General features: G+C 35.5%; 1 protein-coding gene across 1 annotated transcript in view; it reads left to right on the forward strand.

Moving 5' to 3' along the window:
• LOC113079600 (palladin-like) overlaps positions 1-17,157 on the forward strand; it is a gene marked incomplete at its 3' end in the record, with an annotated part of 32,550 nt that extends 15,393 nt beyond the window's left edge. Inside the window, exons 3-4 of the mRNA XM_026251844.1 lie at positions 15,719-15,894; positions 17,091-17,157. Coding sequence (XP_026107629.1) covers positions 15,719-15,894; positions 17,091-17,157 — 243 coding nt within the window. The remainder of the gene's footprint in view (positions 1-15,718; positions 15,895-17,090) is intronic.
• Between the last annotated feature and the right edge of the window lie 687 nt (positions 17,158-17,844).

Below are 17,844 nucleotides of genomic sequence, written 5' to 3' on the forward strand. Positions count from 1 at the left end.
TGTGTTCGGCACAGGGCACTTAGACATTGAGAGACCAGCATTACTGTATGACGTAACCCTTAGCAACGGTGGTCCCATGAAGTGCTGTTGTGTTTTGTTTATGCCGAGATGCAGTGCAGTGTACAGCAGCCACCTGGGACTAAAAACAATAAAAAGAAAAAGAAGCACTTGATTACAGAGAAATGCAAACACCAAAACTTATTGTTAGATAGTTGATTTGAGAGGACGCATTAATTATGGTTACATAAAAGAGCCGATAAACAAAATAATGACCATGTAAAACTATTAAGAAGTGTTCTTTTTATTTTAAATAAATATTTAATATTAATTTATTAATAAATAAGTTATTTTGTCTTATAATAAATATATTGATATTCTATATTATTTCTATAAAATACTTATATTCTGACTAATAATTCATTTTCTGTCTTTATATTATTTCTGTAATAAAGATTTTAATATATTTTGAATAAAACATACATATTTATTTGTCAAAATGTAATATAAATAATTATATTCCTTCTTTATATTATATAAATGTATATTTATATTAAATCTGACTAATAATTGCATCTTCATATTCTGACTAATAAACATAAATATTTATTTACTTATATATATATAAATATATGTATGTATTTTTATTATATTTTGACTAATGTGTATATTTATTTTCAATATTTATATTTTTCCATAATATACATATTTATATATTAGTTTGACTAATAAATGTTTACTTATGCTTTACTACATGCCTAATCTTTTTTTATTTTATTATTTATATTTAATACATATTTTATAGAAATGTTTTATAACATGTTTATATGGCAGTTTCATTCTCATAATATTATTTTAAACAAATATAAAAATATACCGATTATTTCTGTAAATCATCATGAACTTACCATCAGGTGTACATTTTTCACTCTCCCTTTCCTTCCCCTGTGAGAACAATTTCCTGCTGATAGGAAGAGCATTTAAAGCTCTGTGAGCTGACAGGCAGAATCAGAACTGATAAGAGTAAATACTGCAGCCAGAATCCTGCATAATAATGATGATAATGATGACAGCGATGATGTCATGAAGACAGTCCTGATAAAACAGCAATATCCAAAGACAGCTGGAACGTAATGCTGCTGGTGTGAATGAGGCAAAGACGTAGTGAGAGATCAGAGGTCACAAAAACAAGATCCAAAAAGCCAGCAAAGGTCCCGTACTCACAGAGCTGCGTGAAACAGCACACTCTTGTCAGCTAACTTCACACACTAGCTTACTTCTTACCCAAGCGCACACTCACATGGACCACGTAAAGAACATGATGGTGTTAACAAGGACTCTGTCACTTTGGCATGCTAAAGTCTGCTTGCTAACAAACACAGACGCACATAGATGTCCAAAAATATTTAGCTTTATCTTAGCTGATGTTCAGAGCATATGGAGAATACCATATATGGAACAAAGATGGTCACACACACTTTAGATCTCAGGTGGGTTCAAGGGGTGTACCGTGATGCAGGGCTTGATATGGCTGTTAGGCTTGAATGTGCCTGAATTCTTGAGTTTGGGCCGAGAGACTGGCAGCACTTTGAACCTTAACCTGCTATCAATTATGTAGCTTATACAGTATCTCTTATATCTGACATTGTTCGTGTTTTGTGTTTGTGGTGTAATTGTATTTTGAGATTTGCATTCAGTTGGTGTGAAAAGCAGGCGTTTGTGTTTATGACTGGTTTATTATATGTGTGTACGTGTTTGTGTGTGCATGTGGATGCACGCAAGTGTACGTGGGTGAGTGCATGTCTGTGAATGAATGACCTGCTTACACCTGGTATTAACATCTGTCTCTGTGATCCAATCGCAAGTGGTAAGCAATAAATACAGGTGTTATGGGGTTCAGAATGTTTTGTTTTATTTACGACTTGAACTATTAGCATGCAAGAACACTTGACTGAGTTAGTCAGAGGCATTAGAGATCATCTTCTGATGAAATCTTTTCAAATTTGTATTCTTTTATCATGTGTTTTTTGTTCTGTCGCTGTCATTCTGTTGCATTGCGGAGCTTCGGTCACGAAAACAAATTCCTCGTATGTGTAAACATGCCTGGTAATAAAGCTCATTCTGAAATCAAATCTGTTTTACCATTGTCACTATTTTGCTCTTTTAAACACAGGTTGGAAATCATGCGAGTAATCAAATGTTTTATTGGACTGAGAGCTAGATTTGAATTTCTTTTTGAATTTATGTAGTGTCAACTTAACATAAAATGAAACATTTAACATATAATGTTTAACATTTATATTTAAACTTATTTCATGAGAGCTCATTTGAGAGGACAACAAGCACATACACTTTAGCTACAGTTACATGGATTGCATTATCAGAATATTGATGTATATATGATGATAATATAGATAATGGCGACGGCTTTTAATATTTACTATATACTGTTTTTATGCTACATTTATAAAAAATCTTTGTACATAGTATTTTATAATATTTATATTAATATTTATTAACCAGAATAATATAATATAATACACATTTTTATAGTATATCCTTATATTTTTTCTATAATATACATATTAATATTAAGATTAAATTCTGACTAAAAATATTTAATTTTCATATTTTTATCATTTCTATAATATAAATATTTACAATTTGTCCATAGTTAATCATCAAAATTTGGGGTCTGTGGAATCAAAAAGTTCATGAAAGTTTATTAATATGTTTTCAGGTCGTGCCGAAATATTTGACCAGAATATATTAGATTATATTACAGGATTACAGTCTGTCTATTAAACTGACAAAAGACACAGACCTCTTCATCTGTCCAACTCCACATCTGGTCATTTCTCTCTCTCTCCAATCTCTTTATATAAGTCAGTGTAGCATATCATAGCACTCATTTGTCTTTTTTCCCTCATTTTTCTCTTTATCACACGCTCTTATCACATCCCCATCTGTCTCTTTCTTGTTTGAACTGTCCCTTTAGAAAATTCTTTCCACTTTGCTCATAAGTCCTCCCCTCTGTCTCTTTCCTCTTTTAATCCTCTTTCTCATCTCCATCCATCTCTTTGGTTCTGTGGGGTTCGACCGTGAGGCGCCGGAGTTCTGCTGATGATGTCACAGTCTCAGGGAGTTGTGTCTCTGAGCATTTGCTTTCGCCTGTTAAACTGACCCTTGTGATATTACCGACTCTATAAACGTCTGCTTTGAGGGAGGCAGGGGTCAGGGTCAACTGAATCATTCACTTATATAATGCCTTTGCTCACTGTGCAAGAACTCACTGGAGTCAAAAGTAGGCCACAGTTGCACGTGAAACGCCTGGAAGAGTCTGTATTGGCAGTGGTCCGTTAATGACAGCTGAAGTCATTGAGCGTGTACATGAAGATGAATGTATTTTGGCTTTTATCGATGTGAAATTTTTTCCATTTCACATTGAATGGTGTCATGTTTAATAGCGCAACTGTAGATGATTGTACCGTTGCTCATTCATGAAACTGAGCTGTTTTTAAAGTATGATGTGTGATCTAATGTAAACCTGAGTGCATCATTTAAAGACAGGCCATATAAAGTTGATTTAGATGTGGAGTGCTCCAAATGCTGGTGAATATCACTGATGGTTTTAGCGGTTTGAGAGACAAGTCCAACAGAAACCAGAAACTAAGCCTTAAAACCAATTTGTCTGAGAATTTAAAAGGATAGTTCATACAATAACGAGGAATGTTGACCACAAAAGAATATATCTAAAAAAAAAAAAAAAAAAATGTCACAGTGCTTTTCGTTTACACTGTGTTGTTTTGGACCCCATTGACTTTCATCAAAAACAGTTCTTCAGAACATCTTCTGTTATGGTTCACAGAAAGAAAGTTATAGGTTTGGAATGACATCAGGGAAAATGAAGACAGAAAACAGAAGATTGGGAATACCCTTGTATCTCACAGTGTGACTATCTTGCAGTGTAACCTTATATATTGATCTGACTTTATATCTCACAGTATGACTTCGAATAGATTTATATCTTGCAGTGTAATCTTATATAATGCAATGACTTTATGTATTGCAACACCTTAATAAATAGAATGCGTGATTTTATATCACCTAGAGTGAACTTACATCTTGCAGTGTGACATTATACTTCTCATTCTGACTTTATATTATGTAGTGTGACTCTGTCTGCTCACAGTATGACTTATATTTGCAGTGAGACTTTGAATTTTGCTGTGTGATTTATATCTCACAGTGTGGCTTTGTATCTTGCAGTGTGACCTTATATCTCCTATTGTGACCTATATATTACAGTGTGACTTATATTCTCACAGAGTGACCTTATATCTTGCAGTGTGACATACTTCTCATTCTGACTTTATATCATGTAGTGTGACTATCTTAAAGTGTGACATCATATCTTGCAGTGTGACTTTATATCTCACTGTTTGGTGTCACATATCTCAGTTTGACATTATATCTCTCAGTGTTGCTTTATATTTTGCAGTGTAGCTCACTGTGAGAATTTGATATCTTGCAGTGTGTCTATATAGCTCACATGTGCAAATAAACAAAGCTGTGTGAATCATTCATTGTGAAAAACATCCGGAGCCTGAGAAAGACTCAAATTATGTTACATGTTTGTGAACATGATGTAAAAGCACACATAGGCTATTGTTAGAGATTGTTCTGGAAGGCTCTGAACCATTAAACAGATACAGTTCAACAGATGTCCCAAGAAGTAAAATGAGGCAAAACAAAGCCAGGAAAGGCCTCCTGCATGAGAGATGACATCAGTTGTCTCTCTGTCCTTGAATGGGTCTGTTTAACAGCCGTTAGAAGACCTCCATCAGATTTGGACCTGTATAACTTGTACATTGACTGCGTACTGTAAAATGGAGAGCATGGCAACTTTGTAGCTCATTCGTGCCTTTGGGTATACACTGATTTGTGTTTGTTGGACGCATTAGCTATCTCAAAAGCCAAATGAAATTAATGTGAGTTTGAGGCAGATGTCAGTGAGAGTTTGTGACCACGTCTCTGCAGTTGATCTACTGTAGTTTTAGTTTTTTCTTCAGCTTTTGATTTACAAACAAATGAAGTCCATAATTTTTCAACCCCAACACACACAGTACAGGCTGAAGGATGACGTTTTGGTCCAACTGTGTGTGCAACACATTAATACAGGACAAGAGAATTGGGAGGGAAACTGTAAAATACACAATGTATCTGCTAAATAAACTCAAACAGAAACACAAAAGGAAACTTTTTACCAGCTCAAAATCCAGGTAAACCTTTCATCCATTTCATCTGAACTTCATTGCTGGTCTTTGAACGCAGTATTTGTCTTTCTCAATATTGTGTATGTTTTTCATCATCATTGATTTCTCTCAATAGATGATGGTTCTCATGAATCCTCATTAATATTTAGAGAGCAATGTTAGAGTGTTTGCTTAAGCATCTTAAGTGCACCAGACAGGACTAACGTTTGTTTTTTACTATGTGTTCTTTCCTTGGGGAAATCTAAAGGTTGCCATGGTGACTGGAAAGCATCTTGAGATGATACCAAGATGACCTTTGGAAATATCTAAAAAAAAAAATATTTTCTCGTAACCTGCAACTTTGTATCCCATCATGACCTTTGTTTTGCAAATGTGACTTTATTGCTCATAATTAAGACTGCATTATGACCGTTTGTGAACAAAGGTACCTCCCAATACTGATCTCGGACAAACTTCTAAGAGCAGCATAACGGTTTAATGATCTGCAACAAAAAAGAGATATTGTTGGTGATAACTAAAGGGAATATTAAATTACTATAATACTTACAAACTACTAGGATAGTGAGATGTCATAGTCAATGAATGATACATCTATGGTGCCTTCAGATATCATTCAGTCTATCCCAGTAGATAGGATTTGAAGCAATCTTAGGAAAGACAAATTCATGACACTAGTGTGTCCAAAAGAGAACTGTGTTTCGTTTTCATCAATTTGCCATGCGATTTACAAAAAATGTCCATAAAGTTGATTTTCAGTCCTAGTTCCATATGCTGCCTGCAGAGTCAGCATTTCTCAGCTTTCTATATATTGACAGTGCGCTTTATTTCCTATTTTAACCAGCTCAAAAGTGATTATTTATTAATTTGTTTATTACACTGAGGCTAAACTGTCTTCAATACTTAGATGTCATCAAAGGTAATAAATATTCATAAATAAAGTAATTTGTATAACTTTGTCCTGTTTCTAAAGGAATTGCCTCCTTGGTCAGATAAATATTCACAGGGGGACACTGGCACAAGGGGAACGGTTGAGGTGTGGGTTACAGAATGCGTACAAGCAAATCTTGCAGGGGTGTTTGTAAAAAAAAACACACTTTTTAAAGCTAGACATCTTTCTAACTATAAAAATGGGTGTGGATGTGTTTTTGCATCATTCCGTGTGCTGGTTTACAAATGCCTTAATGCACAGATATGAGTATGTGTCTCTTGTTTTCTGTGTGTGTGTGTGTGTGTGTGTGTGTGTGTGTTTCTGGGGGTATGTGTGCTTTCTAAGCTTTATGCAGCAAGCTCCATAAATACCCCACCCAAATGTTCCACCTGTTTATGGACTGAAAGACTGAGAGTTACTAACTCTCCAAGAAGGTCTGCGATATGTTACAATCTCAATATGCCACAACAGGTTTAAACCTCACCCCAAATAAGGATTAACTGTACTGTATTACATGCCTCTGCCGGTTTCCAAAAAGTTATAAGTGATAAGATGGCCTGCTTGCCTCTGTATCTTGTTTCTCACTGTCCCAGACTGCAGAGATGAAACAGGTGAGAGCCATCTGTTTGACTGAGACCAGGTGCTGTTAGTGTTTTTTTTTTTTTTAACTCAGTACTACGTGAGCTCTTCTAAGGTACTATTTCTGTCCGTGTCTGAAGATTATTAAAATGCCAAATGACGCTAAATGACACAATAGTATAAATATTTGCAACGTTTTTTTTAATGTTTGTTTCATATATATTTTTTTAAGATTAAGGAAATCTGATACCTAAATGAATTTTTCAGCATTTGATTAATAATAATATTAATAATAAAAAATGTAAACATGACAAAATTGTTGCAGTACAATATTTCTAACAGAGCCTTCGCACTGTTTGCAGAGCAGTAACAATGGTTGGAACCTGTTTCATTGTGTTAATGTGTCAATGAGAGAGGGTTGGACAGCCAAACCTCAATAATAAAATAAACACAGAGTGCGACAGCTCCTCGCGGTTGACTGTCACGCACAAACAAAAGCAAAACACAAAATAAAATCCAGGCCTGGTCCTCTCTGAGCTCGTCTTATCGTCACTCCTCTTTTTATCCTTCCGGAGCTCCTCCGTGGGACTCGAGACCGGTGAGTAGCGCAGGTGTCGTGCATTAACTCCATCCGCCCCACTCATCACAATCATAAACGTCTTTATTACAATTTAATGCATCCTTGCTGAATAAAATTATTGATTTCTTTAAAATAAAATAAACTTTTAACAGGAGTTTCAAAACAGTTCTAAAGTATTGAATAGTGCAAATACATTACACGGTTATTCTGGGTGATATAAATAAAGCTAAAGATAAAGACAAGAGGCCTTTTATAAACAATAAAAGAAACATCATGAGCTAAATTTGTAGACAGTCTTATTGGACAGACATTTTACAATTTATCATGCTTTTTTGTTTTATTGTTCAGGATGTGAATGAGAAGTCAGTTAAATTATGCTCCAAAATGATTCACATGCAATAAATGGCAAGAGCAAACGTGTCAAATATACTGTAAGAAGCAGAGAATAACGGGATTTGAATGTTTTTTATGTACACAGGAATATCCAATAGCTGTGAAAAATCAAAAGATCAGTTTTGGAATAAAGTCTAAATTTGGATTTTATTTCGAAATGATGTGCATGTAACACATCATCGCAGTATGTTCTTTGTTATGCTGTAGATCAGTGGCATTTTAATGAGACCAACCATACTGTCCCTTTAAGAGATGTCCTCCATTCACCCCTCAAAGCTGTATACTCCAATTTGAGATGTTTCTCAATTTCTAAGAAATCTTGCATTCAATTCAAGACCAAGTCAAATGGCAGACTGAAGTCAAATAGTTCCTGTGACATGGGAATAATTTGAGGAGATGCAGGGTGAAGTCGACATTAGAGATTGAAGCGATTTGCAAAAGAGAGAATGAATAAGAGAAAAATAATGAATGAATAGAGTGCCACTGAATCTTTATTCCCAGTTACAGTGTCTTTCTCTCTCTCCTCATTTACTCTTGTATTACAGCCTCCCGTTCCCTCCCTCTCTCTCTTTTTCCTCAGCTGTATGTGTGTTTCAGTCACAGCTCTACCCAGAGTGCCAGAGAGTGTGTACGTGTGTGAGTGATTGAAGGAGCTCTCAGGCTTGTTTAGGCGTTCAAAGGGAGTGTGTGAGCAGTTCATACAGACAAAAATCTGCATGATTCATTGGTATTTTTGGATATACTTTAAGAAGCAAGTGAAGCACAGAGCTCAGGTAAGTTCAATTGAACTTTGAACTCTGAAAAGTTGCTTTACAGATATTAGTTATCCTTTACCTTCCTCTGCTTCCATCAGCTTAGAAACTGCTACATTTTAGTATCAGTTCTGTCAAAAGGTTTTCATTTCATTTCAGTTCATTTCATTTAATCTTTAAATTAATACTAAGCATTTACATTTGATATTTAACATTTTGACAAGTAATTGTTGAATTTAAAGTATTTAAGTAAACAAATATTATAAATCGGTTTTCTGATATTCTAAATGATTGCCTTCTGTATAGTTTTTTTTATAATTTTATAATAATAATATTTAAATAATAAATGTATATTTAAAATATTTCATAAATTGTTTTCCAAATGCAATAAATGCAACTTTTTCTGGCATATATTTCACTTCAGATTCTGTGCCTCATTTGAGATGGCAAATACCATATGAATTATCATACAGTTTATAATACAGTGTGAGTGTGTGGAGTTTTTGTCAGACACAGGCTGTTAAATGTCATGGTATCTGTGTTTGTGTGTGTGTGTGTGTGTGTGTGTGTGTGAGTGTGTGTTTACAAGCACTTCATAATTCAGCTGCTGCAGATACATCTATCAGTATTTCTATTTGGGGCATCTCCTGTGGTCTTCTCTCCATTCCTGTCTTCTTCCCTGTATTCCCTTCATGGCCTCTGACCTTTAGCATCTGGCCTATGATGTCATTTGTAACCAGATGCGAAATGACACTCAGAGACACACATGCACACACTATAATTTATCTTGCTAAGATTGTTCTGAATGTTGCCATAGTTGTCTTTTCTTTTAAAAATTTCATTGTAATCTTTGTTGTTCCACATCAGAGATGCATGTGACCCCCCATTCTTTCAATCTCTTAAAGCTGGTCAGTGTTTAATTATGGCTCCAGACATTGTTTCCTGTGTTTCCGAGGTGTCGTCCGGACTGATGTCAGTGACATGAAGCATATCCTTTCAAAACACCTCCAACAGATCCAACAGATCTGGTTGAATTTCAGGTCTCTTGATATGCCAAGTTTAGGAGAAGCCAAATCGGATTATTTCAGGCCTTCATGCATGAAAAGAGAGCGCATGAAAAAAACAGACAGAGGAAAAAGAAAAGTGGATTTTTCCAGAACCATTCAATAGATCAAGTGCATATGGGGCATATTATACAGAAGGAGATCAATATAATTTTAATATCAATGTGTGTTTGTGTTTGTAAATTCTATTGATCTCTTTCTGTACAATTCAAGTTTCTACATTTATAATTTCATATTATTAATCATAATATTATTAATTGCAATTGTAATTTCTGTATAAATGCCTTTTTTCCGCCTCTGTAGATTTTTATAGAGCAATCCAGTGTTTCTTTTTTTGAGAATAAATACATATTTTATTTATATTTCATATTTTCATCCATCATTTCATGTTGCAATATTTATAATTTCATATTTAAAACACCTTATGACATGATTTCTATAATTGTAATTTCTGTATAAATGTCTTTCTGCACTGTCGATGCTACTATAAATGTATTTTTGTAGTTGAAAACAAATGTTTCTTGTTAGAAAGCTCCTACTTTTCCGAATAAGTCCAGGACTAACTCTCTAACTCTCTCATGCTCTGTACTCTTGGTTTTTTTTTACTTGTTTGACTCCTGCCAGATGATCAATATGCCCCAATTTTGAAGGTGGCTTATAATTATTCATGGAAGCAGTGAGTGGTGTTTTTTCATTCTATCCAGTCCCTTGTGTTTCTCTATGCATTTGATCACTTCCAGTAGAGCACACAAGAAAATTCCCATTTCCATTTATCTGATTGTTGTTGGATGATCGTGAACGTGTGAGAACGGAGAAGTGTTTGTCTTTTTCATGTGAGAATGAGGGAGCGAATGAAGGCACTATCCACACACACATACTCTGAGATTTGTTGTTATTTGCTGTTGTAGATGGAAAGTTTAAATAGGGAGGCTGTGTAACACTGGCCACATCATGGCCAAACCACAAATAGAGGCAGAGAAAGAGTTTGTACCATTCCCTCTCTTCCTCTCTCACAGACACACACAGTGTTTGGCTGTGATGGACACTGATGAATTGGTTTATATGGTTCAGTAATTACCCATAATGGTTGTTCATTAGGTCTGGTTTGTGGATATGACCGACGTGTTACTGTGGCAACACTACAGCAAAACTCACCATACATTCTATTTCCAGTACTTCCACCAACCATCATTTTTTGTGAATGTATGCAATTGCGGATGCCTGATGAGACAAATGTAGGGTATATCAATAAATGAATAAACTTATACAGAACTCAAGAATTATACAAGATAGATCTAATTAGTGTAGAGCGTGCAGTAGAAGTGGGAAAACTAAACAAGGATCCCTAAACAGGGATGTCTTGTGTAACACGTTCTGGTGTTTATGGCAAACACTTTGTTTGTTTAGTTCCATTACCGTGACAAGCTGTGTTTTAGCCCTTGGATAGTTGTTCTGAAACGGTTCCTCTGTTGTTTAATGGTTTATTGTGATAGTCTGTTTCGTAACAGAACTAAGTTGGTCTGACTGCTTCAGTGGGTCTTTTCACCTTCTGAGACATGTGTTTGAATTCAACAACAGCTCGATGCAGTACACCGAGGTCTCGAGACACGCCATCCTAAACGTAGCACGAGATGCTGAAAAGACAGTCAGCTGTTCTCCATTAAAAAGGTTAAATAAATATGGCACATTTGTCATTCCTTTTGCTCTTTCCACGGGACAATGGGGAGAATTCCCTGTAGGGCACGGAGGCTGACAGCTCATGAGCTGGTTCTCCGGTCTGTTTGTGAGTTGTGGTCAGAGATGTAGACAGACACAATGAAGTAGTCATGAAGAAATGCAGAAAGGCCTTTATTTCAGAAGATATTTGGGTGACGAGAGTCCATAAGAGATGGAATTGGATGATTTTTAGGCAGGTTTAGCATCCATGCACAAGGCACTAAAATCAGTCTTTGTCTTAGAGTCTATATAGTGTAAAAAAAACCATTTACTAAGTAAATGTTAAAATGTTGATTTATCGTGACTGGATATTCTTCTTAAGCAGAAGTTTTTTGTTTTATACTTTATATTTAGAACTATATTTATGAATTCTTATTATTTAAATGCTTATATTGCTTATAATTTCATATTTTGAATCAACTTATGTTTTTATTCTTAATTTTCATAACAAAGAATCCATTTTTGTTTATGGTTTTGAATTATTCAATATTTTATACTTCATTTCAACTAAATCTCAAATTGCTAAACAGTTAAGCAACTTAACATAATAATTGTTCTATCCCAGTCCATTCTGGAAAAAAGGCGATTGGGACTAAACCCCAAAATCTTTTTTCGGTGTAGGCCAATGCATGGTGTTTCAAAAGCTGCATAGAGATACATTAGTTGCCAGTTTGCAGTTTAGTGAACACACATGTACAGTCTATTGTATGTATAGTGGCGTGTTCGGTATTGATGGCAGTATGTGCTGTGGGTTTGAGTCGTAATTCAGTTCATCAAAAGTGTTTCACAGCCAGCCGCGGTTCTTGAAATATGCTTACAAAGTGGTAACTCGAGAAAAGAGAGGAGAGAATTAATAATGAAGACAAATGAGGGAATAGCTGTAGACTGAGTGAAGAAGGGGCGAAGACGACAGATGCCCTTAATGCCAGATCTGGGCTTAATTTTGCTGTAGTTGCGGTAAAGCACACAAACGCTTTTGCCTTCACACAGGATCTGAAACACATGGACATGATGCTTTAGACGAGCAATTAGAAGCTCCTCCATCTGAATGTGATCAAGCAGACTCAAGCTAATCCACATTTAAATCTGCTTCCTGACCTCAATGACAGCGATGTCTCACAAGCAGAATGTCTTAGAATGAAAGCAGACTGATTTCACCACATAACAAACACAATGTCTTCTTGTCTCTGTGATTTATGTGAAACATTCCAGCTGCTGGACATACATGACCTGAGCCTCTGTTCACGCTCGTGTCCTCTTAAAACATGGGATGCACTCATTTCTATTAACCTTTATACAGTTAGCACTTACAAACGTACAAAAAAAACACAAGCAATTTAAGTTAAAATAATATGAATGTAAAAAAAAATCACTGTTTGCCAGTAAAATCGAAGTTCACCTTTACTATCCTTGTACCTTGATTATAATTATTATAAAGTTTACTGAAATCTATAGCTGTTAGACATACTTTCTAGACAACATGTAATCCCCAGCCTTAGACATGTGCTTGTGCCATCAATTTTCTAAAACTTAAATTAGTTTTATTAAGCGTTTTGTGTTTTTGGAATTTAATCTAAACCACCAATAATTCTTAAGGGGAAAAATCCCCCTCGCAGAACCAAAAAGCTATTGATGCTTTGGTGAATCAGACACACACCTGTCCTGGCACCGTAAAATCAGCCATAACTCTCCCTCTCTAGATAAATTAGTGTTTTAGTCTTGCACGTGCTTGTATGAGAGACAGAAAGAAATGTATACATATGGAGAACTGAACACTGTACACTTAATGTGTTTCATCTGATGCCATTAAATTGACTGTTAACCATCGGTTCTGAATAATAACATTTGAATCCATGAATAAGATATAATGTGTTGACATACTCGCTTGAGCAGCTTCTCTGTTCTCTTGGTGTGTACTGAGATTCAGAGAGGATGAGTGATAGATTAGGTGCTGTTGTCCGAGCCATGACTGGCAGAAGGGTGTGAAATAGAGCCGCCAAACCTTGGAATGTGTTGGAATCTTTCCAGGATTCACAAAAGTGTTCTAAAGTGACTCTTAACAGTTTCAAACATTCACAAAAACACACAGCAGACACATTTCAGTTGTAATGTTACAGAGATCCTTCACTTTTATAGCCTTGGAGAAAGAATTATTGTTTAGGCATCTGATTTCAAATGCAGAAAAAAAAAAAAAAATGGTTCACCCAGAAATTTACATTCTTGTACAATTTACTCACCCTCATGTCGTTCCCATAGGACTGTGGTTAATCTTTGAAACACAAAACACATCTTGAGATGTTTCTATCACTCCACTGAAAGTTACCAAAACAGTCTGGTGCTGTAAAATTAACTAATATGTTTCTGAAGATATATGATCGCTTTATATGATGATGTACTGTTTGAGAACAAAATGAGGTTTGTTCTAGTGTGTGATGCATGCACGTGCTTCTGTTTTTTTTTTTGTTTTTTTTTGCCATACAGTATATGATGAGCTGTATGTATGTCAGTCATTGTTTAAATGTTAAAAAAAGGCCTAAATTAAATCTGGTCAGCATATAAAGTGACCATATCTCTTTACAAGAATATTAAAAGGATTCATTTTACAATGCCTTTATAACTTCTTTGGATTTTTAAGTTGTGGTTACCTGAGCCCTTTTAATTTTCAGTAAATTATCTTTATAATTATCTTTATCTTTGTGTTTCAAAGATTAACCAAAGTCTTTGAAACAACATGAGGGTGAGGGTGAATTTGCATTTTTGGTTGAACTATGCCTTTAATGGACAAATGAACTCAGTTTGATAATGAGAATTGAGCAGAAAATGGACAAAGCCTCCGACTGCCGGGATGAAATGAAACGGACACAGGCTCAGGAATGTTGGGATTCTTTATAGAAGTCTTAATGATTTACCAGAGTATTTTAAGATCCGGAGACGAGCTGAATGAACAGCTGTGCCCCTAAAACAGAGCTCATTCCAGGCGGCTTCAGACACATTTTAAAGTGTGTGTGTGCGTGCCTATGCGGGGTATATGAATGGATGAAAGTGGTCTGGGACACTTGGAGTACAAAGAAAACTTGAATGAATCGCACAGTATGATGTATTATTGGAGAGGGTTTAGAGTCGCTGTGAACCAGTCCTGTGTGTTTATGTGTGTGTGTGTGTGTGTGTGTGTGTCTGAGTTTCCCGTAACAAGTACTCACAGGTGCTTGAGACAGGTTTACTAGTTTTCATATTCATGCCTCGGGGGGATTAGAACACCGACTGACATCTCAAATAACTGATTTATACAAATTGCATTTGATGTGTGTGCGGTGAGTAAAGATCTTTCCATACAGACTTTATGATTCCCAGACCTGTGTGTAACAATGAAAGTGGTGTCCCCACTTTAGGTGTGTGAATGTTTGATGTGTCATATCCCAGCTGTGCACACACACCAATCTAAACATTCCTCCATGTCTGAAAACCGCTTAATTTCATGACTAAGCAACAAAACCAGAGGCACACTGATTTACTTTTCTTTTTTTTCAGCTAGTTTAGAGATTCTTTTTAATGTTTTACATTAATTGTCAGGACCTTGCTAGGTCAAGACTATTAATTTTGAAAAGCCCAGATTAGATGTTCAAAATATGTATAGTAATATTTATTTTATTTTATATTTGTTATTTTTAACATTACAATAACCTACCATATTTATAGAAATGATTGAGACTTTTCATTTGAAAATTCTGACTTTTTCTAAATTCTGAGAAAATAAGTCCGATTTGACCCCCACCCCCACACACCACCACCATTCCGAGTTTACATTTTACAAATCTGAGTTTATGTCTCTTAATTCTGACTTTTTTTCACAGAACTGCAGGTTTAAACCTTGCAACTTTGCCTTTTTTCTCAGAATTCTGCATACTTCACATTAAAGTCACACACAGCACTTTATTCACGCAGTAATTTAAACTTTGATGAAAGTCTTCTTGATGAAAGAGTGAATGGTTTTAACAGAATGCGATGTTGATAATCTGGGAAATATCACTCTAATGAGAGAAATCTGCTCTCAGTTTCTTTAGAGTTGACTCACTCTTAAATGAGAGTTTTGGTGGGTATTAGTAAACACCAGTTTGAAACACACACAAAGAGACTAAGAGAAAATTGATTGCAGCGACCAGTGGTTTTACAGTAAACATGACCTCAGTTCTTCACTTACATTTATTTTGCCTCTTTCTCACACATACATCACGGTCAGTACTGCTAGATTTAAGAGTCTCTGTGATTAATAGGTTGGTAGTTTCCCCTTTGCATTATTTGGGAGATAAATCAATGCATTTTTGTTTCTTTTGATTACATCTAAATTAATTGAAAAATATTTTAGCAAACAACATTTTAATATAATTGGGTACTCCCTTTGATTGACATGCCGTCCTCTCTGTTCCATCGGACAGGTGGTTTTGTGAGGGGCGGGAGCTGCACCACTGCCCTGATATCCAGATCTGTCGTAATGGTGACTTGCACACTCTGGTGATAACTGAAGCATTTGAAGACGACACTGGCAGGTACACCTGCGTAGCTTCCAACGCACTGGGAGCAGACAACACCTCTGCAGAGGTCTATATTGAAGGTGAGGTCATAGTTTAATCAAATATAATCATCCTTTAAACAAGATAAATTATGATACAAGAAAGTTTTTTCTTTCTGTTTCATGTTTTAAGCGTAAATCTAATATCTAGTAGCAATTTGCTAAATGTTTAGAAATAGAAAATAATGTATCGTAATGTGTATAAATATGAAAATTTTATATTTAGCAATTATGCTTTGCAAACAGTTCAAATGAAACGTAAATACTACCACAAAATAATTACATTACTAATTAGATTATGTCTAATAGAATTAAGGTGCAGTCACATTATTTAAATTTCATGGACATTTTGTAAAACTGCTTTATCCTCAAACTATGAGATGAAGGATTCTGTGCATGTTCTTTTTCACTTAACCTTTAACCCTTTGACCTCAGCTGACTGCTTAACTGCTATTTATTATCTAATAGCTCCTAATTTACCCAGTGCCATAAAAGTCTCTGTTACCTAACCTGAAGCACGTGGCAGTTTGTTTGGGTATGAAGTGACCTAAAATAATAGCCAAAGCCGTAAGACTGCTTGTCTTTGAAGGCCAAGAATCCATCAAGAATGTACAGCTCAAACAGAAGTCACTTTCAAACCAAGCAGATTTTCTGTTGGTCAGCGCAATCAATTCATGTGACTTAACTGAAAATGAGTGAAATCTGCACAGTGAACTCTTTCACCTTTACATAAAACTCCTGATCACATTTATTCCTATTAAAATGACTGGATTTCATCCATGCAGTTTTACTGAGCAAAGGTAAATGTGACTGCACCTTTAATCAGTCCTTAAGACCCGTTCACAACAAGAAGGATAATTAAAAAAATAATTAATGATAGCTATATTTGTAACATACATTATTATTGTTTATCAACAGTGCATGATGCAGATATGTTGTCTGCCATTTGCTCGATTTTTAAAGAATGATGGATTTTGATTGGCTGTCATGGTTTTATTGTTTATAAAGCTGTAAGTGATGAACTATCATTCCTCTGTGTTGTTATTGTTAAAGTTTGTGTGTGGACTTCGCGATTAACATATTAGTAATATGTTAAAACCTTTATAGCTATCATTAACTTATCTCTCTTGAGTGAACGCAGCCTTTAAACAGTAAAAGAAAGACAACATGCATCTTAAGTTTTAACCAGGAGTTAATGATATCTCTTCCATTTTCTCATTATGTTTCTCTCTGTAAAGGCACTTCTTCCTCAGACTCAGAAGGAGAAGGATCTGTGTCGAAGTCTAGGTCCGGAGCCATGCCACAGTATGTGTGTTCAGCATGTTCTACCTGCCCAGGACCTTTAACCCTTTGACCTCAGACCCCAGCTTAACTGGTCCTGATTATGTAAGTATTATCTAATAGCCCCTAATTTACCCTCTGGCCATGAATGTTTCTATTACTCTTCCTGGAAGAACATGGCAGATTGTTTGGGTATGAAGTGGCCTTAAATAATAGCCAAAGCTGTTAGACTGCTTTGTCTTTGAAGGATAATAATCAATCAAGAATTTAGGAGTCCTGTTTTCTAATCTTCTTACTTTGTGTGATCGCTTAAACTCTCTTCAGTCACCTCTGATTCCTTCAGTCACCTGCTTATTTCTCTTTCTGTCATCTCTTGTCTTTACTGGCCATCAGTCTTTCCTTACTGTTTATACAAATTATTAAGCATTTGGCTCTGGTTTCCAGTGACATCATCGCACCAATTTGGGATTACGCTTTCACTGGCTCCAAAGTTATTTATAAGGTGCAAACTGCATTAGTGATAATTTCAGACAGTGTGGATTGAATATAACTTCACTCTTTGTGTGTGTGTAAATTGGTGCGTGTTAGAGAGCAATTACCCCACACAGAGAGCATGTAAACAATTTCCAACATTATACCGTTTATAACTTTTCTTAGCTTATATTTGTATATATTTTGCTGTCTAAAATTTTCACTTTAAATTGAATGACT

Source organism: Carassius auratus, unplaced genomic scaffold (genome assembly GCF_003368295.1).
Source record: "Carassius auratus strain Wakin unplaced genomic scaffold, ASM336829v1 scaf_tig00028719, whole genome shotgun sequence".
Classification (NCBI taxonomy): Eukaryota; Metazoa; Chordata; class Actinopteri; order Cypriniformes; family Cyprinidae; genus Carassius; species Carassius auratus.